We start from the raw sequence: 27778 nt of genomic DNA on the forward strand, positions 1-27778 counted from the left end.
CACCATGGTCCTCGGGATCTAAAGACTGCTAGGAAACAACCTCTCAGGGCGGTTTCACAGGAGAATCCAGCGCGGACCACAGGGGCGGCAGCGCAGAACACAGGGGCAGTTGGCTGAGCACAGGGGTGGCCGCTCTGAACACAGGAGAGGTTGCGCGGAGAACAGGAGCCTGCGCTCTAAGAAACCTCGGAGGCTGGGAAGAACTAGTCTGAGGCAACCTAATTCACAGAAAATACCCATACCACCCATACCCCAGACCAAAAAGGAAAGGGGAATAAAATGACCAAAGGAATGGCTCACACGGCCCAAAATCAAGCCTCCAAGAAGAAAGGGGGTAAAGTGACTATTGAAAACTTTTATGGCGGGAGTACCCAAGGAAAAGAAGAGAAAGAGGATGAAATCCAAACAAAATCAAAACAGGCCTCCCAAAATGGAAACTATCCACAAGCTCTGGAAGAACTCAAATTGGAGCTTATCCAAAACATGGAAACCTTCTGGAAAGAAAAATGGGAGCAAGAGATCAGCAGTCTGATAGACAAGACTTCACAATTGGAGAAAGAGCTGTAAGCATCTAATAGAAGGGTAGAAAAAGCTGAAAAGCAAAACCAGTCCGTAACAACCAGAATTAAGGAACTGGAAGACAGTGAGCTTGCAAAACAACAAGAATTAATAAAGCAAAGCCAAAAAATTAATGAATTAGAAGAAAACAAAAAATATCTCACTGACAAGGTCACAGACCAGGAAAACAGAGGAAGAAGAGACAACATGAGAATAATTGGTCTGCCCGAAAAACCAGAGATAAACAAAAACAACAATGCTATACTACAGGAGATTATAGAAGAAAATTCCCCACATGTTCTGGAGCAAGGGGGCAAAATAGAAATAGAAAGGGTTCATAGAACACCCTCTATACTAAATCCTCAAAAGACAACCTGCAGGAATGTAATCGCCAAATTCAAGAGCTTCCAAGAAAAGGAAAAAATCCTACAAGAAGCCAAGAAGAGGAGCTTCAGATATAGGGGGGCTCCCATAAGGATCACATAGGACTTAGCGGCTAACACACTAAGAGACCTCAAAGCATGGAACATGATATTTAGAAAGGCAAGAGAGCTGGGTCTCCAACCAAGAATGGGTAGTTACCCAACAAAACTGACTAGATACTTCCAGGGGAAAGTATGGGCATTCAACAAAATAGAAGATTTCCAAAGAAAACACCAGAATTTAGTGGAAAATTTGATATCCAATCACAGAAAGCAAGAGAAACATGAAAAGAAAACATATGAAAGAAAGGGAAAAAGAGATAAATCTTATCTTTTTCTTTAAGTCAAACTCTCTTCTATAAGGACTACATTTACAGCAAATTATATAAATATGTGGAGAAAATGTACTGTGTAAGTCTCAAAAATTGTATGCATCATAAGAGAAGTTAGAAGAATCATGCATAGGGAAAGATTGGGTCATTAAGAAGATTTGGTGAAAGGGGGGCAAAGTAAGAAAAAAGGGGGGGAATCTTCGATAATACTAAGATTTACATCAAGAAATGGGGGGGGGACCTAAATAGAATAATCTTTCCCATACAAAGATACACATGGGAAGGGGCGGGGAAGAACTCTCATAAGTGAAGGAGAGGAAGAGAGTGAGAAGTGGTATTACTTAAACCTTACTCTCAGTGATATCAACTCTGAGAGGGAAGAACATCTAGATCCAGTCGGATCCTGAATTCTATCTTATCCAACAGGGTAAGAAAGAAAGGAAAATTAAGGAGGGGGAGGAGTGAGGGAGCATAAAAATGGAGGGGCTAGAAAGGGAAGCATATCAAGGGAGGGGACTAGAGGGATCGACCCGAAGTAAATCACTGGTTCAAAAGGATATAGCTAAAGAAGAAAGGTTAGAATTAGGGAAGTATATCAAAATGCCAGGGAATCCACAAGTGACAATCATAAACTTTTAACGTGAATGGGATGAACTCACCCATAAAACGTAGACAAATAGCAAATTGGATTAGAACCCAAAACCCTACCATATGTTGTCTTCAAGAAACACATATGAGGCGGGTTGATACTCACAAGGTTAGAATTAAAAGGATGGAGTAAGACCTCTTGGGCCTCGACTGATACAAAGAAGGCAGGAGTTGCAATCATGATATCTGACAAAGCCAAAGCAAAAATAGACCTGATCAAAAGGGATAGGGAAGGTAAATATATTCTGTTAAAAGGGAGTATAGACAAGGAGGAAATATCACTAATCAACATGTATGCACCAAATGGTATAGCACCCAAATTCTCTAATGGAGAAACTAGGAGAATTGAAGGAGGAAATAGACAGTAAAAAGGAGGAAATAGACAGTAAAAGCATATTAGTGGGAGACTTGAACCAACCACTATCAAATTTGGATAAATCAAACCAAAAAATAAATGAGAAAGAGGTAAAAGAAGTGAATGAAATCTTAGAAAAATTAGATTTAATAGACATATAGAGAAAAATAAATAGGGACAAAAAGGAATACACCTTTTTCTCAGCAACACATGGCACATTCACAAAAATAGATCATACACTAGGTCACAGAAACACGGCATTCAAATGCAGAAAAGCAGAAATAATAAATGCAACCTTTTCAGATCATAAAGCAATAAAAATAATGATCAGTAAGGGTACATGGAGAGCCAAATAAAAAATTAATTGGAAATTAAATAATATGATACTCCAAAATTGGTTAGAGAAGAAATCATAGAAATAATTAATAACTTCATTGAGGAAAATGACAATGGTGAGACATCCTTTCAAACCTTATGGGATGCAGCCAAAGTAGTACTTAGAGGAAAATTCATATCCATGAGTGCATATATTAACAAATTAGGGAGGGCAGAGATCAATGAATTGGAAATGCAAATCAAAAAACTTGAGAACGAACAAATTAAACCCCCCCAGAAGAAAACCAAACTAGAGATCCTAAAAATTAAGGGAGAAATTAATAAAATCAAAAGTGATAGAACTATTGAACTAATAAACAAGACTAGAAAAATCAAAAGTGATAGAACTATTGAACTAATAAACAAGACTAGAAGCTGGTACTATGAAAAAACAGACAAAATACAAAGTACTGGTCAATCTAATTTAAAAAAGGAAAGAAGAAAACAAATTAACAGCAAAAAGGATGAAAAGGGGGACATCACCTCCAATGAAGAGGAAATTAAGGCAATCATTAAAAATTACTTTGCCCAACTATATGGCAATAAATATACCAAATTAGGTGATATGGATGAATATTTACAAAAATATAAATTGCCTAGACTAACAGAAGAAGAAATAGATTTCTTAAGTAATCTCATATCAGAAAAAGAAATTCAACAGGACATCAAAGAACATCCTAAGAAAAAATCCCCAGGGCCTGATGGATTCACCAGTGAATTCTATCAAACATTCAAAGAACAGCTAACCCCAATACTATACAAACAATTTGACATAATAAGCAAAGAGGAAGTTCTACCAAATTCCTTTTATGACACAAACATGGTACTGATTCTAAAGGCAGGCAGGCCAAAAACAGAGAAAGAAAATTATAGACCAATCTCCCTAATGAATATAGATGCAAAAATCTTAAATAGGATACTAGCAAAAAGACTCCAGCAAGTGATCAGAAGGGTCATTTACCATGATCAAGTAGGATTTATACCAGGGATGCAGGACTGGTTCAATATTAGGAAAACCATCCACATAATTGACCACAACAAGCAAGCCAACAAAAATCACATGATTATTTCAATAGACGAAGAAAAAGCCTTTGATAAAATACATCACCCATTCTTATTAAAAACACTAGAAAGCATAGGAATAGAAGGGTCGTTCCTAAAAATAATAAACAGTATATATCTAAAACCATCAGCTAATATCATCTGCAATGGGGATAAACTAGATGCATTCCCAGTAAGATCAGGAGTGAAACAAGGATGCCCATTATCACCTCTACTATTTAACATAGTACTAGAAACACTAGCAGTAGCAATTAGAGAAGAAAAAGAAATTGAAGGCATTAAAATAGGCAATGAGGAGACCAAGTTATCACTCTTTGCGGATGACATGATGGTCTACTTAAAGAATCCTAGAGATTCAACCAAAAAGCTAATTGAAATAATCAACAACTTTAGCAAAGTTGCAGGATACAAAATAAACCCACACAAGTCATCAGTATTCCTATATATTTCCAACACAGCTCTGCAGCAAGAACTAGAAAGAGAAATCCATTCAAAATCACATAAGTCAAAATAAAATATTTAGGAATCTATCTGCTGAGACAAACACAGGAACTATATGAACACAACTACAAAACACTTTCCACACAACTAAAACTACACTTGAGCAATTGGAAAAACATTAACTACTCATGGATAGGACGAGCCAATATAATAAAAATGACCATCCTACCCAAACTTATTTGTCTATTTAGTGCCATACCCATGGAACTCCCAAAAAATTTCTTTACTGATTAAGAAAAAACCATAACAAAGTTCATTTGGAAGAACAAAAGATCAAGGATATACAGGGAAATAATGAAAAAAAAAAACACATATGATGGGGGCCTTGCAGTCCCAGACCTCAAACTATATTACAAAGCAGCAGTCATCAAAACAATTTGGTACTGGCTAAGAAACAGAAAGGAAGATCAGTGGAATAGACTGGGGGAAAGCGACCTCAGCAAGACAGTATACGATAAAACCAAAGATCCCAGCTTTTGGGACAAAAATTCATATTCGATAAAAACTGCTGGGAAAATTGGAAGACAGTGTGGGAAAGATTAGGTTTAGATCAATACCTCACACCCTACACCCAGATAAATTCAAAATGGGTGAATGACTTGAACATAAAGGAAACTATAAGAAAATTAGGTGAACACAGAATAGTATACACGTCAGACCTTTGGGAAGGGAAAGATTTTAAAACTAAGCAAGACTTAGAAAGAGGCACAAAATGTAAAATAAATAATTTGGAATACATCAAATTAAAAAGGTTTTATACCCAATATAACTAAAATCAGAAGGAAAGCAACAAATTGGGAAGCAATCTTCATAAAAACTCTGACAAAGGTTTAATTACTCAAATTTACAAAGAGCTAACTCAATTGTACAAAAAAATCAAGCCATTCTCCAATTGATAAATGGGCAAGGGACATGAACAGGCACATGAAAAAGTCCTCTACATCTCTCATAATCAGAGAGATGCAAATCAAAACAATTCTGAGGTATCACCTCACACCTAGCAGATTGGCTAACATGACAGCTATGGAAAGTAATGAATGCTGGAGAGGATGCGGCAAAATAGGGACACTAAGTCATTGTTGGTGGAGTTGTGAATTGATCCAAACAGTCTGGAGGGCAATTTGGAACTATGCCCAAAGGACGATAAAAGACTGTCTGCCCTTTGATCCAGCCATAGCGCTGCTGGGTTTGTACCCCAAAAAGATAATAAGGAAAAAGACTTGTACAAGAATATTCATAGCTGCACTCTTTGTGGTGACCAAAAATTGGAAAATGAGGGGATGCCCTTCAATTGTGGAATGGCTGAACAAATTGTGGTATATGTTGGTGATGGAATAGTATTGTGCTAAAAGGAATAATAAAGTGGAGGAATTCCATGGAGACTGGAACAACCTCCAGGAAGTGATGCAGAGCGAAAGGACCAGAACCAGGAAATCATTATACACAGAGGCTGATACACTGTGGTACAATCGAAGGTAATGGACTTCTCCATTAGGGTCAATGCAATGTCCCTGAACAATCTGCAGGGATCTAAAAAACACTATCCACAAGCAGAAGATAAACTGTGGGAATAAAAACACCGAGGAAAAGCAACTACTTGACTCCAGGGGTGGAGGGGATGTGACTGAGGAGAGACTCTAAATGAACACTCTAATGCAAATACCAACAACAGGGAAATGGGTTCGAATCAAGAACACATGTGATGCCCAGTGGAATCATGCGTTGGCTATGGGAGAGGTGGGGGGTGAGGGTGGGGGAGTGGTCTTTGTTCCCAATGAATAATGTTTGGAAATGACCAAATAAAATAATGTTTTAAAAAAAATAAGTATTGCGTCATTCGTTTACAGATAAGAAGTAAAGTTGAGAAAGAAAGGCTTGAGAAAGAACTGGAGTTTGAAGCAGAGCTGAGAGAGTGTGTTAATTTCGGATGTGACAGTTATAACCACTTTTCTATGTCAATTACTTTCTCTGGAAGTTGGTGGAGACACACACTCAGAGACACTCAGGCCTGGAGGTGGTAACATCTTTGTCTCTCTCTCTCTGTCTGAGGGAAAGATCTGAAGGAGCTCAGTGTTTTCCTTTCTCAACTTGGGAAACACTCGTCTTATCTATTGCGGTTAATATAGATTGATTAAATTCTGAGAAGACCAAAGAAAAACCTAACTTGATTCTTGTTGAGATTCAACCAATTAGCCTTTGCTATTTTATAATTTGAAGGCAAAATTAAGATTTATAAGGATAATAGCGGTAGTTTTTATTTAGATAGTATAAATTTGGGTTAGTCACATCAGGGAGGAGTAGTGTAGCCTGTGAAACACAGGAGAAGAGATTCCTTGTGGAAACTGGGAGTTTATTTGGGTGGATTTAGAGTCCCTTAGAATTAGAAATCCTTTATTCTTCTATATTTCAATAAGTACTTTACTTAAAAGCCTATTTAGCATTTTTGTACCTGGTCCTGAAGGGAAGTTCACATCTGAGTTTCACTTCATCACTGAGGATACTTTTTATTACCTCTATCAAAAGTATCCAAACAGTTTTGGAACAGTTTCGAACAGTTTTTCTATCTATATTTAGTGTAGTTTGCCATTTAAAAAAAATTTTTTACACCAGCATGATAATATTAAGCAATATTTGTTGACTCTACCAATAAAACAAGGAAAAAAAAACAAAGGATCGGCAAAGAGTAAATAAAATTAACTTTCCACAGATGATATAATAGTCTACTGAGAAAGTCTTGAAATTAACTGAAATAATTCCTTCTGCAATGTTCTAGAAGAGAAAATAAATCAATACAACATCAACATTTCTAAAGGATATTATCTGCCCCCCCAAAAGCCCAGTAATATAAAAAACTATAAATATTTGAGAGTCCACCTACTATGATGCTGTCAATGTGGAATTTTAAGAGAACCCCAAGTTTCAGGGTAAGCTTGTAAGCTGAAGACCCCATTCATTCCAGTTCCTGTGAGAATCCACCTCAAAGAGAATCTCAAGACTAGCAGTTTGAGGCTGAATAACAGACCTTAAGATATTTAATGAACCTAGCTAGGTGGAGTTAGCAAATTTTAATTAAATGCTACCCTTCTGTCCAGTAGATTCTCCCATTATATCAGAGATCCTTCCTAAGAACAACCCCAGGGCAGGGACCATCCTTTTAGAGTACATAGTAAGTAGTCCATTTACTTACACCCTAGCCTCCTGCTATGGTTGCTTTCCCAAGTTGGATGGTATCCTTTCAGTATATTGAACAATCCCATTTCCTTGTATCCATGGTAATGTCAAACAATAATATTTCCATGTCTCTCAGCTCTCCCAAAGTTATATTAGTTTCCCAAATTCTATGGTACTTTGGAGCTGTCTATCTAGTGTGGTTGGCACTCCCAGGGGTCAGTAACCAGAGCAGTCAAGAGTCTCAGGGCTCTAAATGTGTTCGTAGCCTACACCTCCTCATGGAGGTCTTGAGGAATTATGCCAAACCCCCCTCCTTAATTAAAGAAGTGGTTTTTCTGACTATTTAATATTTCTGTGTTTTTTCCAGTTTAATAATGCGAACAAGTACTATGTGATTGTAACTATAAGATATTGTATACAAAAACAAAAGATAAATCTAAATAATTGGATAGTAAGTGCTCATAGTTGGGAAGTGCCAATATATAAAAATTGTACTAAGTAAATTTATTTAATTCCATATCCAAAATGCCAATGGTTTACTTTCTGGAGAAAGAAAATAAACATATGAAGCATCTCAAGGGAGATCATAACATTTATATAGCTCCTATTATGTATTATTTACTGTGCTAATAATGATCATGAAAAAAAAATTGGAAGAAAGTAGTTTTATCATTACTAGATCTCAAACTATACCACAGGGTAGTAATCACCAAAAATATATGCTATTGGAAAAGAGAAATATCAATCACTGGAAAAGCATTAAGTTCTTAAGATACAAAAAAGGAATTATATAAGAAATATAGCATCAACCCAAAAATAAACATTTATCAAGTACATATATGTGCCAAATGCTTTGCTAATATAAAAATGGTTATTTGAACCCTGGACTTTAATCCCCAGAAGTCCTTGCTCTAGTTCCCGAGATGCCCTCTAATCTCACTGAGATTTTCACCTGGACGAGATCAAAATTTCTATTTAACTGGCAGTAAAAGCCTACTGATTTTGCTTCCTACTTCCGCTTCCAAGGAGATGCAGCTCTCTACCTAGCAGGCAAGATGTGAGTGGTTGTGAATGGGCTCTCTGGGCCTAGACACGTGCTTTCTTATTTTGTATTTTATTTATTTCTTAAACTTAAATAAACCTCTAAAAATATAATACTTTTAGCAGAGAAACTAATTTTTATCTGCCACAGTTTCGCAATTTTAATCTTAACACTAAATACTAGGGACATGAAGTCAGAAACATTCAAAGCAAGTAAATAATTATTTAATCAATCAATCAACATTTATTACGTATCTATATGGCAGGCACTGTGATAAGCTCTAGGGATAACAAAAAATGGCAAAAGGGAGCCCTAGCCTTCAAGAATCTTACAATGGAATGAGAGAGTCAACATGAAAACAAATACACACTAAGCAAATTATTTATATAGGAGATAATTAGAGGGAAACTCACTGAAATTAAGGAGATAGGAAAGGCTTTCAAATAGAAAAAGAAATATTACTTGGGACTTAAAGGAAACCAGGGCAGTCAGAGAGAAAGTTCTAGAGATGACAAAGACAAACAGACTCATCAACAGGCTACTACAATAATATAAGTGTGAGGAGATATAGACCTGCACTAGAATGGTGGCAGTGTCAAAGAAAAGAAGGTAGTATATTTGGGAGATGTTGAAAAGGTGAAATGGACAGCTTTTAGCAACAGATTAGATATGAGGAAGTGGGAAAATAGTGAAGAATACAAGATTCCTTACAATTCTTAAATTGTAAGCCTGAGGGATGGGAAGATGGTACTATTTTCTATTAAAAAAAGAAAAAGAAGAGAGTGGAGGGAGGGTTTGGGTAGAAGGATGAATTCTTTTTTGGATACACTGAGTTTAAGAGGTCTATTGGACATCCAGTTCAAGATGTCTGAAAAGCAACTGGAGATATAAGATTGGAAGTCAGCAAAGAGTTTGGGGGAGGATAGATAGATTTGATGAACACCAAGTAAAGTAGTATAAAGGGAACAAGTCAGAATCCTAAAAAGACATATATGGCTAAAAACTATAATCTGGAAGAAGATCCAGAAAAGGAGATAGAGAAGGAGTGATCAGATAAAATGGTGTACCAAAATCACAAAGAAAAGAGGATATTCAGGAAGAGAATGATAAACGACATCAAAGGCTACAGAGAGATTGAGGAGAAAAAGGTCAGAGAAAAGGCCTTGGAGGTGACAATTAACTTTGGACAGAACAGTTTCAGCAGAACCATAGTACCAGAAACCAGATTATAAAGGATGAATAGAGTATGCACAGAGGAAAAGAAGAGGCACCTATTATAGATTACTATTGAGTTTAAGCTACCCTACAAAGGGCAGAACTGATATAGGAGGATAACAGAAAAGGAAAAATGATGTGAGTTTTTTCAGGACAGGGGAGTCATGGACGTGTTTGTTGGTAGCAGAAGATAAACAAGTAGAGAGGATTGAAAATAAGTGAAAGAGTAGAAATGAGAGAGAAGGCAATCTAATTTGCTGGAAGGGACAGGGTGGGATGGGATTATTTGAACAAGTAGAAGGGCTAGACTAAGTAAGAAATAGGGGCTCTTCAATTATGTGAGACAAAGGTAAGGGAAGAGAATCAGACAGAAAGTAGCCGAGTGACAAGAAAGAAGAGAGGAGAAGAGGAAGTTCATAGTCAATAGCTTTAATTTTTTCTGCAAAACATGAGCCAAGGTTCTTAGCTGAGGGTCTGGGAAGGAGTTACTGGAGTTTTGAAGAGGGTTTGGAAGAGACATTGTGGAGAATGACATAGCGAGCTGATGAGAAAGATATAGTAGGATTGCAGCACTGAGGGCCCAGTTAAAGGTATGTAATATATGTCTGTAGTGGACCCAGTCAGAATGGTTAAATTTTAAATTTTTTAAAATTTAATTAAAAGCAAACAAACAAACAAACAAACAAACAACAAAAAAAAAAAACACTGACCGTAAAACTGGAAGTAATCTCAGAGGGATGGATCCAGTATTAAGAGAGACTGGGACTGAATGTGATAAACCCTGGAATTCCAACTACTTTGACAAAAACCACATTTAATTAAAAAAAAAAAACTGTTAGGAAAATTGGACTGCAATCTGGCAGAAATTAGATTAGGCCCAAATTTGAACACAGAAAACATCAAATGGATTTAAGACCCAAGTATCAAAACATCACTTTATAAATAAATTAGTTACAAATAAATTCACAACTACAGAAAGGGGAAGAGCTTTATCAAAATGAGTTATGATTAAATGACTAATAGTGATTACATGAAATTGAAAAAGCTTTACAAAACCAATTCTGTTAGAATTTTAAGAAAAAAGTTAGTTAATAAATTTTGCCCCAGATTTATTGGATAAAGATTTGATATTTATAAAGCATAGATTAATAGAAATATAAGAAAATGAGTCAATATCCAAAAGAAAAATCCTAAGTAGATATTTAGAATCAGTTCCCTAAAGAAATGTAAGCTATCAACAACCATATAAATGCTCCAAATAATAAGAGAAAAAAGTAGAATGTCTACTCCGGGGCCATCAGATTGATACTGATGATTAAAAAAGTAAAATGACAAATGCAAGGGGGTACAGAGACAAATACTCTAAATATACCATTGGTAGAATCTGTGAAGTAGTTGAAATATTCTGGAATTTGGAAATGTGACTTGTCTACTCCTACTCCTACCCCAATCACTAAAATGAGTATCCTTTGATTCAATAATGTTTCCACTAGGCTCAAATTCTAGATGACAGATATAAATACAGAACAAATGGAAGCACATGAATGTACCTGTACTATTATTGTATTAATATACTGGAAAATGATGCAAAGTGAACAATAAAAAGGAAAACAATGATTACAGTAATGTAAATAAGAACAAAAAGTAATCAAAATTGAATGATGCAATATTATACAAAACTGGATATGGGATTAACTCTCCCCTCTCCTTAATACCTAAGTGGGGTAGGTCTGCTACCTACATGCTAAAGTGGGTGACAACTCAGAAACAACTGTCTGCCCTCTAGGGAGTCCTAAGCAAAGTTATAGATGGCAACTGATCCCTGTAGAGTGGAGGAAGGGACAGGAAGGGACATGGAAAAAGCACTATAAAAACCCTGATCTTCATGTCCAAACACACTTTTTTCCTTTGAACTTGGCCTTGGAGGAGCTCTGGCTTGGGGACCTCGGCTTGAACTGCTTCTGGTAAGACTGGCTCTTGGATTTTCCCTTTGGACTACCACATGGGTGAATGAAAAGGTTGACTCCTTTCCTGGCTCCTGGAGAAACTAATTGCTTCCTTTTTTTTCTTAAGAACTGTGAACTCAGAAGTTTGGCCATTTTCGGTATTTTAAATTTGAAGTTATTTTCAATCAATGACCTATGAATTCAATATATTATTACTTTGTAGTAGTTCAAAGTTATTTAAAAAAATAATTTCTTACCTCTGACAAAGGTCCCTTCACTCAAATTTATAAGGAACTAAATCAATTGTACAAAAAAAATCAAGCCATTCCCCAGTTGATAAATGGGAAAGAGAAATGAAGAGGCAATTTTCAGATAAAGAAATCAAAACTGTTAGCACATGAAAAAAATGTTCTAAATCTCTTATCATCAAAGAAATGCAAATCAAAACAACTCTGAGGCATCACCTCACACCTAGCAGATTGACTAACATGACAGCAAAGGAAAGTAATGAATTTTGAAGGGGATGTGGCAAAGTCGGGACTAATGCATTGCTGATAGAGTTGTGAATTGATCCAACCATTCTGGAAGTCAATTTGGAACTATGCCTAAAGGGCGATAAAAGACTGCCTGCCCTTTGATCCAACCATAGCACTGCTAGGTTTGTACCCCAAAGAGATAATAAGGAAAAAAGACTTGTACAAGAATATTCATAGCCACATAGTTTGTGGTGGCAAAAAATTGGAAAATGAGGGGATGCCCCCCTCCAATTGGGGAATGGCTGAATAAATTGTGGTATCTGTTGGTGATGGAATACTATTGTGCTCCAAATAAAGTGGAAAAATTCCATGTGAACTGTGTAAACCTTAAAATTCCTTAGACTTATAAATGTTGGAAATTTCACCATTGGGATATTTCATACTTGGAAAATTTCTTACTGATAGTCTATTGGAATGGGAACCCCATTGGCATGGGAGGATCCTTCTCTTCCCTTCTTCAGATTACTTTAGGACAGAAACCTTTTGCTGAACAATGGAAAGGACTTTGACCTATGCTTAAGCATAGAACAGGAATTTCTTTGAGTCATGATTGATTTTAGAATTGATACAATGGAGATACTTGGAATCAATCTCCACCCTATTCAGTCCTAACAGGATTGAGTAAGGGCTGCAGCCTAGATCAAAATTTAATTATTCCAATCTCTACCCTACTCAGGTTAACAGGATTTAGAAAGGGCTGTAGCAAAGGAGCAAAGATTTAATCATTTGAAAATATGACCTTCAACAGACATGTGCAAAGCCTCTGGGCGGTCCTGGGTTAAGCTAGAGCCTCCATTGGCACAGGGAAATGGATGGACAGTGATTGGTAGATGTGAGAACTGAGGGGAGGCAACTTGGATGGTTTCCTTAAAGATAGGAAGACTGAAGACTTGTGGTGGTTGAGGAGTTTGTGGAAGTAGTTGCGGGGTACTCTGAGAAGCTTGCTCTGAAGGAAGCTGAAGGTGGGGGCCTCTGAGACTGTTTCTCCATTTTGGTCACGTGAGTAATAGGGACTGATCTCTTTTCTTTGCCCCAGCTATCTAAGGGCTTGGGCCTTTTGGCCCAGCCTAAACAGAAGGGGTATTTAAGCCTTATTTCCTTCTCTCCCTTTTCTCTCTCTCTCTCTCTAATTCCTTTCTTCCTCCTATTGTAATTAAACTCCACAAAAGATTGACGGCTGACTTAAGTTTTCATTTAGGAATTACATAGCTGATTCCTTGGCGACCTTAAATTAATATATATCAGTCTTTTAAAGTGATTCCCTTGTAACAACTGGAATGACCTTCAGGAATTGATGCAGAGTGAGAAGAGCAGAACCAGGAGAACATTGTACACAGAGACTGATACACTGTGGTAAAACCAAATGTAATGGACTTCTCTACTAGTAGCAATGCTATGATCCAGAACTATTCCGAGGGACATATGAGAAAGAACACTATCCACATCCAAAGGAGAACTGTGGGAAAAGAAAAACAGAAGAAAAGCAACTGCTTGATCACATGGGTCAGTGGGGCTATGACTGGGAAAGTGGACTCTACAAGATCACCCAAGTGCAAATATTAATAATATGGAAATATGTCTTGATGGATGGCACATGTTAAACTCAGTGGAATTGTACGTCAGATACGGGAGGAGAGTAGGGGGAGGAGAGGGAAGGAATATAAGTCTTGTAACCATGGAAAATTATTCTAAATCATCTAATTAAATAAAATAAAAATAAAAATAAAAATAATTTCTTATAGTATCTAGGTTTTTTTTTTTTTGTAGTGGTTTTTAGTGATCTCATGAACCTTAAATTCTCTCTTCTCAATCTGCTTTCAGGTAGGCTAATTTTGATAGTATGCTTGCTTATATGATCTTCTAATGGGGGTGGAGGTAGAGAAGGGGGGTAATCTTATTTTTATATATGTTGTCAATAGATATTGAGTTCTCTATGGCCCACTCTGTTTTTTGTTTTATTTTGTTTTTTTAAACCCATATCACCTTCTTTCTTGGAATCAATACTAAGTATTGGTTTCTTGGCAGAAGAGCCATAAAGGATACACAATGAGGGTTAAGTTACTTGCCCTAGGCCACAGAGTCAGGAAATGTCTGGGCAACATATAAACCCAGGACCTCCTGTTTCTAAGCCTGGCTCTCAATCCACAAAGTCATCTAGCTGCCCTTCATTCATTCTTTTTTTTTTAAGTGGTTCATTTTTTAAGTAAGATGTTCCAAATATTATTTTAAGCTACTTATTCAACTTAGAAGTTTTTTCTCAAGAGCTTTAATTCCAGTTTTATTTACTGATACAACTCTTCTTTCATTTCTTCCATCTATTCTTGGAAATAATGTGTGTTTCATTTATATTCTTATTCTAGTCAAAATTATTGTAGATTTTCTCATAAAATTTAATCTTAGGGTCCTCTTAATCAATAATATTTCCTCATAGTAGTAGGATTTCTTTCTTTTTATTTATGACTAGGGATAAATGGTAAAGTTCTAGTCCATAGCACTGGGAGAAACTAAAAGCCATTCCACTGAGTTATCCAGTGGAATTTTACACTGGATCCAGGTTATGCTAATTCCCACACTCCTTGGTAGGGCTAATGCCAAGGTTCTGCTGTCTCTTTCAACTCGGTCCCAAACTAGAAATTAAATCTGGATGCTAAAATATACCGATATTCCTGCATGCAATGACTGTACTGTAGTTCTATACTAGTACAGTGTGCCAGGGAGAAGCTCCTTCTCTATTATATTTCTAAATGGATTAGAGGTGGTGGAGATTAAGGTTTTTCCTAAATGCTTTCTTTATCATGCTTCAGGGCAGCGGCTATAGAGTTATATAGAAGGATCCTTTTTATCTGATTTAGAGCTTTGTATTTAAGCATGCATTTCTGTCATATATTTGGATGATCTCACTAGTGTAATTGGTAATGGAATTTTATTTTTATTTATTTATTTGTTTGTTTGTTTTTTTAAAACCTTACCTTCCATCTTGGAGTCAATAGCTCCAAGGCAGAAGAGTGGCAAGGGCTAGGCAATGGGGGTCAAGTGACTTGCCCAGGGTCACACAGCTAGGAAGTAGCTGAGGCCAGATTTGAACCTAGGACCTCCCATCTCTAGGCCTGGCTCTCAATCCACTGAGCCACCCAGCTGCCCCTGGTAATGGAATTTTAGCTAATTATGTACTCTATTTTTTTTTAATTGAGTTTTATCCTTTTTCCAACTATCCAACTTTGAGGGATGTTCTATCCCTCAAATCTCCAAACCAATACTTGGGGCAAGAAAAAAAAGGAAAACAAAATCCTTGTAACAAAAATGCAGAGTATAGCAAGGCCAAAAACACATTTCATTCTGTCTATTGAGTTCAGTAACCTCTATTGGGAGGTGGGTAGCATTCTTGATCATTGTTCCTCTGAAATCATGGTTGGCCAATTCACTGATGAGAGTTCTTAAATTATTCCTTTTAACAATGTCACTTACAGTATAAAATATTATCTTGGTTCTGTTCATTTGAGTATGTCTATAAGTACTGAATGAAACTAAAAGTCTTAATTATAAAAGACTGTCCACTCCTGCTCATGAAATTAGTCACATAACAAATATAGACAATATTCACAATTTTGATGTTAAGACATGAGAAAATAAAATAAAGTAATAAGTCTACCTGTTCAGACTTTTCATCAGAGCTGCTAGGTGCTTCAGATGTATCTTTCACAAAGTAATTATCAACAAGATCTATCTGTCTGCATTCTTGGCGGCATATTGGACATCGTATTACTCCAACTGCAAAAGATAATGAAAGCATTAATGTAAATATGCTATAATACAAACATATTTCACTATAATCACAAAGATAACCTGCTTACTGAATTAAAGAAACCAAAAGTGATTCCAATATATATTTTCCTATATCTATAAGGAGGAAAAGAGACATGGCATTTTTAAGATAGTGTAGCTGGATATGACGATTTGTCAAAGAATATGTTACTTGATGGAAATTATAACAAACTCAAAATGAAAAACCAAAATGAATACTCTTTTCTCAAAACAACAAAAATACTTAAGCAATTAGGAAAAATTATTCCCATCTCTGGCTTTTATTCTGCCACTCTCAGACAGTATTATTAAAAGTAGATATGGGCAATGATTCAGATCTACAAAATACACTATCCTCAATCACCTATCCATACTATGATTACCTCTATATCAAGAGTGGTTTTATCCATTAATTCATTCTATATATATATATTTGATCATTTGTATTCTCTGTGAAATCACATTAGAAAATCAGAATTAAACCATGGCAAGGTAACCAGGCCAAATTAGGAAAAATGAGAGAATGATGATAACCCCTGCAGTCCTTTTAGAGCATCAGTTAAAGCAAGAAGCTACCACAAGTACTCCCCTTTTCTCTCTAATTGAATTTGGCTTTAAAAGACAATTTGTGAACAATTTTTGACTGGTTTGCCCCAGCCCAAAATTAACAGTTATAGAATAATTAGAACTTGAAACCAAAGCCCTTACAAAATTATATGAAAAGTTAAAAAAATTAAATGTTGTTAATTCATGTCTTACTATTTTTATATTTTAATCTAATTTTACATCCATATTTCAGAAGACATCTATTGAATGTTCTAAGTTCTTTAAGAAATCTGACCAGCAAAAATATCAAGGGAATCAATGGAAAAAAAATGTGAAGGAAGTTGGCAAAGAAGTCCCTGATCTCAAACTCTATTACAAAGCAGTAATCATCAAAACAATTGTGAATCTTAAAAAGTACTCAAACTGTACTTTAGAAGATTTATTCCCTTATTGTAACAATGGAGATACTTGGTCTAACAAGAATCAGGAATGTATTGGGAACTTTTAAAATTACTCCACCCTAATTAGACATACTTTAGGGGAAGATAAAGTTGTAAACTCCTGATTGAACAATGAAGATACTTAACTCATACCTTATAGTGAAGCTAGAACCTTAAGATAGGTCTATTTTTAGATCTAATACAAAAAGATGTTAAGTACCTGTAATGGTTAAATTAATCACAAAAAGGTCAAGTAACTTACAAAAGGCAAGCTTAACAAAGAGGTGTGAAGTACTCAGAAGATATAATCTAACCAGAGAAGGTGTGAACTAAAGAGTGGTAAAAACTAAGAATGGGCACTACTGGGGAAAAGCATCTACTGTGATTGGTAGAAGTAAAAGTTTAGTGGAGATGACATAAGAGAAAATTTCTTTAAAAGGAAGGGGTAAAAAGTCAGGAGGCAATTGAGTTTGGAGTTCGGAGTGGAGTTGGATTTTGAACTCAGTTCAGGAGATTCAGTGGAGGACTGGAGCTTGCTTGGAGACAGTCTTGTGGTGAGTGATAAGACTGACTCCTTCTCCCTTAGGGTCATGGAGGCCACTTTGGCCTAGGCCTAGCCTAAGCCAGAGCAGTTTAGATTAATTCTCTTTCTCTCTCCTTCCCTTAATTCCTTCATAGTAAAATCTCCATAAATCCCCAGCTGACTTGGGCATTTTTCATATTTGGGAATTTCCCATGGTGACCACTTATTTAGATTTTAAGTCAAAACACTAAAATTATTCTTACACAATCCAGTATTGGCTAAGAAGTATCAATGGTATAGATAAGGTACATAAAATATAGTAATAAATTACCATAGCAACTTAGTGTTTGACAAATCAAAAGACTTATCTTTGGGGATAAGAATTCATTACACGACAAAAGCTGATAGTAAAATTGGAAAATGGTATGGCAAAAACTGGGAATAGACAAATATCTCATACTCTATACCAATATAAAGTCAACATGAGTACATGATATAAATTTAAAGGGAGCATGGAATAAGATTATCTGTCAAAACAAGGGAAGAATTCAGGAACAAATAAGATAGTATAAAATATGAAATGGATAATTTTGATTACATTAAAGTATTTCATATCATATAAATTAATTATTTTATTTATTTATTTATCCCCCCCCCCCCCAACAAAACCAATACAACCAAGATTAGAAGCAAAGCAGAAAGCCGGAGGGAAAAATTTTGTAGCAAGTATCTCTGAAAAAGGTCTCATTTCTCAAATATACAGAGAACTAAGTTGAATTTATAAAAATAAGTCATCCTCCAATTGATAAATGATCAAAGGATATTAATGGGCAGTTTTCAGATAAAAAAATTAAACTTAATAATATTTTTTAAAATGCTCTAAATCTAAATCACTCTTGATTAGAGAAAAGAAAATGAAAGAAACTTTGAGGTACTACCTCAAACCAATCAGACTGACTAAATTATGACAGTTGGGGAAGATGATAAACGTTGGAGAGGATATAAGAAAATTGGGACACTGATACAATGTTGATGGTGTTGCAATATGATTTTACCAGAGCAATTTGGAATTATACTCAATGAATTTCAAACTATACATACCCTTAGATAAATCAATAACATTACTAGATTTGTACCCCCCCAAAATTTTAAAAATAAGGGACCTATTTGTACAAAAATATTTGTTGCAGGTTTTTTTGTAGTAACAAAGAATTGGAAATTAAAAGACTGTCCATCAACTGAGGAATGCTTGAACAAGTTGTAGTATGAGATAGTTATGGAATACTATTGTGCTTTAAGAAATGACAGTATCATTTTAGAAAATGTGCATTCACATGAACTGATGCAAAGTGAAGTGAGAAAAACCAAAAGAACATTATATACGGACAGCAATATTTTTTTAGAAACAACTGTGAATGGCCTAGTTATTCTCAACCAAGACAATCCCAGGGACTCGTGATGAAAAATGCCATCTGTTCTCCAAGAAAGAATTAACATAGTCTGAAGACAAACTGAAATACAGTGATCCCTCACCTATCACAGGAGTTACGTGCCAGACAACCCCCCACCCCCACGATAACTGAAAAATCCACCAAGTAGCAGGAGAGCAAACAGACCAGTGCTACATACAGTCACTGAGCCAATCAGCACCCAGGATACAGAACACGGAGTTGGTGGGGGACACCCATGGGGCCCCACTTGTTTGTTAGTAGTTCAACCCCACCCTCACCCCATCCCAGGAACATCATCTCTGTCTCAAGTCAACTTGACTTACCCAATGGGGGACAGAAGGAATGGCCTGAAGTAAAAGGGATGGAGCTGGCTGGTCTCCAGCATGAAAGGGGAAGTCAGGGCAGCCGAGCCTGTCTCCTGGCCAACTGGGCATGATAGCGAAGGGTCCCTCTCCCTGGGCCCCACTTTTAGGGGCCCTGCCCAGCATCCCTGGTGTCCTCGGAAGTGTCCCACTGATGCTGTGCATGTGTCTTCAAGAATTCATTGGTTTCTGCTCCTGCCACCCTGCTCTGGCCTGCTCTCTCCTCTTCATTCAGTGTGATTCCCCCTGTCCCCCTCTGGCTTCTCTGCTCCCAACACTCCTGTCCACCCACATTCCAGCCCAGTCCAGCACCCCTTCTGTGGGCAACCTCCCAGATTGGGCGAGTCCCTGAAAGCATCCCTCCAACCTTTGTTCTTGCCCCAGCCTGGCTGCGTGCCCAAAGGACTCATTCCTCCTCATGGCGGACTCACATCTGAGTCCTAGCTTCCCCATCTCCCACCCTGAAGATGGGATTGAACTCCAGGTGCTAGGGCTATAGGCCGTGGTCCTCTAGTCAGTGTTCTGCCTACTGAGAGCCCCTTCCTGCCCCCAAGCTCATCCCTATCTCAGAGGTCTGAACAGAAAGTAATTTTTCAATCTTAGCCCTCCAATGGCCCAGGTCCTTTTACTCAGTCCTACTGTCCAAGGGCCTTGACAGGGTTCAGCTACTCTCTTAGTTGGGACGTTGGTAGGGAGGGAGTTGCTGTTGCATTTTTCATTCAATAAACTGGTGTTTTCTTACAAAAAAACAAACAAACAAACAAAAACTAAAACATGATATAGCAAAAACTCCATGATACAGAATTAAATTTTTTTTTTAAAACCCACAATACAGTGAAGTCACAATAAGTGAACCACAATATAGTAAGGGACAATTGTATACCATATTTTGCTTTCTTTCTCTTTTGAGATCTCTTCTACAAAATGACTAAATATGGAATAATGTTTTATGCGACTGCACAGGCAAAATCTGTATTAGATTGCTTCCAGTCTCAGGGAGGGAGGGAGGAAGGAAGGTAGGGAGGGAGGGAGGGAATTAAAGAAGGGAAAGAATTTAGAACTCAAACTTTTTTTAAATTGTGGGGGAGGATCACCAGTGGGGAGTGATTTTTTTAAAAAGGGGAAAAAAGAAATTTGACCAGACATCATAATTTCATTACCTTCAAACGTTAAAAATGGAATTCTTGTTTTCCTCTTGATACATATATTACTTAATATAAGATCATTAACAGTGCCTTCATTATGAGATTATTTGCATTTTATCTGTATGCAGTTGATATCAATTTTTTCTATTAAACTTCTCTCTGCCCCCATACAACCCAACTGCAAAAATAAAGACATGTGTTTGGGGGGAGAGGGGGAGGCAATGAGAGGAATTTTTTTTTTAAATAATGATTTGCTAGCTTCTTTATTTATTTTTATTTTTAAATTTTATTTGGTCAATTTCAAACATTATTCCTTGGTTACAAAAATCATATTCTATTCCTCCCTCCCCTCCCCTCGCCTTTCCTGTAGCTGACACACAATTCCACAATTCCAATAGGTTTTACATGTGTCCTTGATCAGAACCTATTTCCATTCTGTTGATGTTTGCACTAGGATGTTCATTCAGAGTCTACATCCCCAATCATATCCCCCTCAACCCAGGTAATCAAGCAGTAGTTTTTCTTCAGTGTTTTTCCTCCCACAGTTCTTCCTCTGAATGTGGATAGTGTTCTTTCTCATAGATCCCTCTGGGTTGTTCAGGACCACTGCACTGCCACCAATGGAAAAGTCCATTACATTCCATTGTACCACAGTGTATCTGTGTACAATGTTCTCTTGGCTCTGCTCCTTTCACTCTGCATCACTTCCTGGAGGTTGTTCCAGTTCACATGGAATTCCTCGACTTTATTATTCCTTTGAGCACAATAGTATTCCATCACCAACATATACCACAATTTGTTCAGCCATTCCACAATTGAAGGGCATCCCCTATGAGAGGAATCTTTAAGAACAATTTAAGAACAAAAAGTTAACAGACAGAATTGAGGCAATTTGAAACATATGGATGGCCCCATTAATTTATTTAAAATATAAACTAATTTAGTAGGTGTTCTTTTACTCATTAAAAAATCTCTTAATTTCTGACTTTTTAAAGCTATTTCTCACAATTTTTTCTTCCTCTGTAAAATACGATTAGAAAAATGCAAATTAAAAACAACTCTGATGTTCTACGTCAGGCTTGTCAGATTGTCAAAGTTAACAAAAAAGGAAAATAACAAATGCTAGATGAGTTTTGGAAAACAGATACATTAATACAGAAACAGATTCATTACTATTAGAACTGTGAACCAGTCCATCCATTCTGGAAAGCAATATGGAACTATGCCAAAAAAGGTATTAAATTATGTATGCATAATTTGTTTGACCCAATGATAGGTACTAGGTCTGTACCCTAAAGAAATCAAAGAAAGAGCAAAATTACCCATGTGCAGAAAAATATATTAGCTCTTTTTATGGTGAAGAAGAGTTGGGAACTGGGGGGAAAGGGGCAAACAAGTATATAAATGTGATGAAATACTTTTGTGCTGTAAGAAATTTTGAAAAGGACTGTTTCAGAGAAACCTGGTAAGATTTATTTGAACTAATATAGACAAGTTTAACCAAGTTAGAAGAACAATTTGCAATACTGTAATGATAATCAATTTTGAGAATTGTAAGAACTCTGATGACTATACTGCCCAACTACAATTAAAAAAAAAAAACTCAGGGTAAAAAAAACTACCTACCTTTTGATAGAGAGGTGATCAAAATGAGACTTTAGGGGAATATGACCAACTGAAGAATTTGTATTATTATTTGTATCAGGAGATTTTGTTTTTCTTATTTTCTCAATGAAGAAGAATAGAAAGGGAAAATGGGGGGGTTAAGATCTTCATTTGCAAAAAAAAAAAATTTTTTTCTTAAAAAAACAATTTGCCACCTAGCTGGGGTTGGTGGCACTTACCTGTAATCTCTGCCACTGTGGAGGCTGAGACCAGCAAATCATTTGAGCTTAGGAGTTCTGAGTTTTAATGGGTTAAAGTCAATGGAGTATCTGTGCTAAGTCCAATACCAACATGAGAGAGGATAAAAAAAGGAAGAAGAATCTACTTTAAGGAGGACTGAACTAAACAGTCTCAATTTGGCTTCCAATTTGCCAATTTGGCAGGAGGACTGGGCCATTTCCAGTCAAGATAAGACAGGAGGATCTAGGTTTGCCATATTATGAGTTGATCTAATTCTCTTCTAACAGTTTTGTGGTAAAAACAAGTTATTCAGGTGACAAAATATTTTAATATTACTTAGTGACATGGTGTAAGATGTTGGTCTACATCTGATTTCTATCAAATTACTTTCTACTTTTGACAAGCAAATCTTGTCAAATATGAAGTCATTTACCCAGTAATCTGTGTCCTCAAATTTATTGAACAAATATCAACACTGGGTTGAGTTCAATTGTTTCTGATTCTTATCTAATCTATTCTACTATTGGTTCTACTTTTCTAGTTTTTAAGAAGTAAACACTTTATATTTACTCCTTTATAATATAATTTAAGTCTTAAAGTGCAATTCCCTTTTCATTCTGATTTTTTTTTATTATGGAACGATAGATACATTAATGTTCTAATGCTAGAACTATATAGTGTTCTAGCCACTCTGAAAAGCAATTTGGTATTATACAGATGAAGTGACTAAAATTCCATATTCTTTGACCTAGAGATTCTACTGGAAAAAGATCCCAAGGAGGTCAAAGATAAACCAAAAGGTCATTTATACATTAAAATATTTACATAAATTCTATTTGTAGTAGCCAGAACTAAAAACAAAGTAAATCTATACATCAAGTGGTGAACAGCAAAATAACCTATGATACATAAATAAAATGGAATTTTCCTATACAAGAAAAAAATCAGCATGAAGAATATAAGGCAATATGGAAGAATTGTGAAGTCAATATACACAATGACTACAAACATGCAAATTGAAAAACAACAATAAAACAGAAAATTCATGCTATAAAATTTTAATGAACAAGTTTAACCCAAAGAAGAGATAAAAGGCATATTTATCTCCCAATTTCTCTACATAGAAGGGGGATTATGGGCATGGAAAATAGCATGTCAGACTTTTTCAATACGTTGGTTAGGTTTCCTCAGCTTTTTTTCCTCAGCTTCCCCCCCACCCTCAAGGATGGTTTTTTATGAAGTGGAAGGTAGGATAAACTGAAGAAAGTAATTTAAAAAAGTTTGGTTAAAAACTCAAAAATAACAGCAATAATTGAAAACAGGTGCTCCAGCTAAGTGATGTCAAAAGTTAAAATTCAAAGGGCTAAGAAGTGAGAGGAGAGAAAATAGAGGTAATGAGTTTAGCTTTTTCTAAAAATTTATGTAAAAGAAGGAGATAAGTCACTATAAGGCAATAGGTACAGATGACACAAGAAACAAATCAGAGAGTGGTATATGTATGCATTAAAAAATGTGCCAGTAGATAATGAAAAACTGAAGAGAAAAGAAAAGAGGAAGGCTATGAAAGACTATCTACTAACATAAACAAGTTGTTTGTCCTTCATCTTCAAAGAGGGCCATTGACAGTACAGGGTGATGTCTCAGAGGATATTTTTAATATATACTGAGTTATTACTATAGTTGAATTTTGAATTAGAGGCTCCAATCAATTCTTTAAGCTTTATACTCATTCCTTCATTCTTGGGAACTCCAAGGAATAGTTCCCCTCTCATAAAACCTGATTAGGAGATAAGGAAGATAATAAAGCTCTTCCTGCTGGAATAATGTGACTACTCAATATTTCCCAGGGAACAGAGTTGAGTCTTGATGGATAACCTCATTTACTATTTACCAATTAAAGATGTCTTGGGATGTCCAAGGAAGGAGCTGAATAAGGAGCTCTCAAACTGTTTATGGACCTGTATGAACATACTTTCTTGTCTTTAATTACAGAAAGCTCTTGCTCTACCATTTTATTAGAGTTGTTCCTATGACAGAAAGTAAGGATTATTATATATGCGGTACAATAGTAGGAAGGGAGAAAAAGGTGTTAAGAATCTTTTATGCAAAAATCATGTCTCATGCCTTCAATTGGGGAATGGCTGAACAAATTGTGGTATATGTTGGTGATGGAATATTATTGTGCTAAAAGGAATAACAAAGTGGAGGAATTCCATGGAGACTGGAACAACCTCCAGGAAGTGATGCAGAGCGAAAGGACCAGAACCAGGAAAATATTGTACACAGAGACTAATAGACTGTGGTACAATAGAAGGTAATGGACTTCTCCATTAGGGTCAATGCAATGTCCCAGAACAACTTGCAGGGATCTAAAAAACACTATCCACAAGCAGAGGATAAACTGTAGGAGTAAAAACACCAATGAAAAGCAACTGCTTGACTACAGGGGGTATGGGGAAATGACTGAGAAGAGACTCTAAATGAACACCCTAGTGCGAATACCAACAACAGGGAAATGGGTTCGAATCAAGAACACATGTGAAACCCAGTGGAATCACGCGTTGACTTTGGGGGGTAGGGGAGGAAAAGAAAATGATCTTTATCTCTAATGAATAATGCTTGGAAATGATCAAATAAAAATTTTTTTTAAAAAAATCATGGACTTCTGGTCAAGATGGCAGCTTAGAGAGAGCTAAAGTTCAGATCTCCGGAAACCCTTCCTAACCAATCTCAAACTGTATGCTCCTAGGACACCAAAATTCAAAACAAACAACAGGATAGATCCCGGGAACCCTCCTCCTGGACCTGGATCAAAAGGTAAGGCCCCCCCAAAAGCCAGAACCGAGATCACTCGGATCTAAGGGGTAGGCAGAAGGAAGGTCCCAGGACCGATCCCCCCCAACCCAGAGCTCTGAGTCTGAGGCAGCAGCAGGAACCTAAGAGCCAGCAAATAAACCTTAGGGCCGGCTATTCTGAAGGCCGCATTCTGAAAACAACCTGAGCCAGTAGCGGGGGCACCCAGACAGCAGGGAAACAGAGACAGACGGGAGCCTGTAGCCCCCTGGCTGAATCCTTCTGTCCGAGTCTCAGGGAAGGTCCCTGCTTTAAGACACACTCAGTCCAACCCAACTGAAGTTAATCCTATCAGGAGCCCTCGGAACTCCTGGAAGCCTTGCACCCCCACCTCGCCCCCAGAGTGCAGGCCCTTTTGGCCCACAAAGGCTCTGAGATACCTTTGAGACAGTGCTAAGCCAGGCTCAGAGCGTGGAAGTAAGGCAACGAAGAAGCATTGGGAGGGAACAGAGCAGTAACACCTGCGAACGGACAATTCGCCTGAAGCTAAAGCCTCTGAACATCAGGCCGAGATAAGAAAAGCTAGACCCCCCGCCCCACTCAGATAGTGATGGCAAACAGCACAGAAAAGCCCCCAAACTCCAAGAAAAACAAGGAGAAGGGGGCAACTTTGGACACATTTTATGGAGCAAAAATACAAAATACAGAGGAGAGAGAAGAGGAAACACAAACAAAGGCTCTGAAACCTTCCAAAGGAAACGGAAACTCTCCACAAACCCATGAAGAATTTGAATCGGAAATAATCAAAAAGATGGAAGCCTTCTGGGAGGAAAAGTGGGAAATAATGCAAAAGAAACTCACGCATCTACAAAACCAGTTTGACCAAACTGACGAGGAAAACCAGGCTTTAAAGGTCAGAACCAGCCAACTGGAAGACAACGTACATGTAAAAGAGCAAGAATTAATAAAGCAAAGTGAAAAGACCAAAAAATTAGAACAGAACATAAAATATCTCACCGACAAGGTCATAGACTTGGAAAATAGAGGGAGAAGAGACAATTTAAGAATTGGACTACCAGAAAAGCCAGAAATACAGCAAACTCGACGTAATAAAAGAGATAATCAAAGAAAATTGCCCAGAGATTCTAGAACAAGGGGGCAATACAGGCACTGAAAGAGTTCACTTTAGAAAACCCTCTACACTAAACCCCCAAAAGACAACTCCCAGGAATATTCCAAAGCTTTCAAGCAAAAGAAAAAATCTTACAAGAAAACAGAAAAAGGCAATTTAGATATAAAGGAATGACAATCAGGGTCACACAAGACCTTGCAAGTTCCACTCTGAATGACAGTAAGGCATGGGAACATGATTTTCAGAGAGGCAAGAGAGCTGGGTCTTCAACCAAGAATCAGCTACCCATCAAAACTGACTATATACTTCCAAGGGAAAGTATGGGCATTCAACAAAATAGAAGATTTCCAAGTTTTTGCAAAGAAAAGACCAGAGCTCTGTAGAAAGTTCGATATCGAAAAACAAAGAATATGGAAAACCTGAAAAGGTAAATATGAAGGAAAGGGAAAAGGAGAAAAATGTCATCTTTTTCTTTTATTCAAACTCTCTTCCATAAGGACTATATTTATATCAATCTATGTATATTAATATGTGGGGGAAATGTAATGTGTAAATAGGGGGAAAAGAAAGACCAAAGAGAATAATCTTTCTCACACAGAGATTCACACAGGAAGGGGAGGGAAAGAAAATTCCTATAAGAAGGAGAGGAAGAGAGTTTTTACTTAAACCTTACTCTCAGGGAAATCAACTCTGAGAGGGAAGAACATCCAGATCCATTGGGATCTTGAATTCTATCTTACCCAACAAGGGTAGGAAGAAGGGAAAACCAAGGTGGGTAGGGGGAGGGAACATAAAAAAGGGAGGGAAGAAGATGGGGGTGGGGGAGGGAACAAAAAGGGAGGGACTAGAAAGGGAAATATATCAAGGGAGGGGATATGGGGGACTGATTTAAAATAAATCACTGGATTAAAAAGTTAGAGCTGAAGAAGAAAGGTTAGAATTAGGGAAGGATATCAAAATGCCAGGGAGTCCACAAGTGACAATCATAACTTTGAACGTAAATGGGATGAACTCACCCATAAAACATAGACAAATAGCAGAATGGATTAGAATCCAAAACCCTACCATATGTTGTCTTCAAGAAACACACATGAGGCGGGTAGACACCCAAAAGGTCAAAATTAAAGGATAGAGTAAGACTTTCTGAGCCTCAACTGACAGAAAGAAGGCAGGAGATGCAATCATGATATCTGATAAAGCCAAAGCAAAAATAGACCTGATTAAAAGAGATAAGGAAGGTAATTATTTTCTGTTAAAAGGGACTTTAGATAATGAGGAAATATCACTAATCAACATGTATGCACCAAATAATATAGCACCCAAATTTCTAATGGAGAAACTAGGAGAATTGAAGGAAGAAATAGACAGTAAAGCCATATTAGTGGGAGACTTGAACCAACCATTATCAAATTTAGATAAATCAAACCAAAAAATAAATAAGAAAGAGGTAAAAGAAGTGAATGAAATCTTAGAAAAATTAATAGACATATGGAGAAAAATAAATAGGGACAAAAAGGAATACACCTTCTTCTCAGCACCACATGGCACATTCACAAGGATTGACCATACACTAGGTC

General features: G+C 36.8%; 1 protein-coding gene across 2 annotated transcripts in view; it reads right to left on the bottom strand.

The window, feature by feature from the left end:
- The window catches only part of TRIM33 (tripartite motif containing 33), a 191403-nt gene that overhangs the window by 100381 nt on the left and 63244 nt on the right, over nucleotides 1–27778 (bottom strand). For both annotated transcript variants that reach the window (XM_056819235.1, XM_056819236.1), the window contains exon 2: nucleotides 15813–15931. In XM_056819235.1, coding sequence (XP_056675213.1) covers nucleotides 15813–15931 — 119 coding nt within the window. The remainder of the gene's footprint in view (nucleotides 1–15812; nucleotides 15932–27778) is intronic.

The sequence above is a fragment of the Monodelphis domestica genome, chromosome 2 (genome assembly GCF_027887165.1).
Source record: "Monodelphis domestica isolate mMonDom1 chromosome 2, mMonDom1.pri, whole genome shotgun sequence".
NCBI lineage: Eukaryota > Metazoa > Chordata > Mammalia > Didelphimorphia > Didelphidae > Monodelphis > Monodelphis domestica.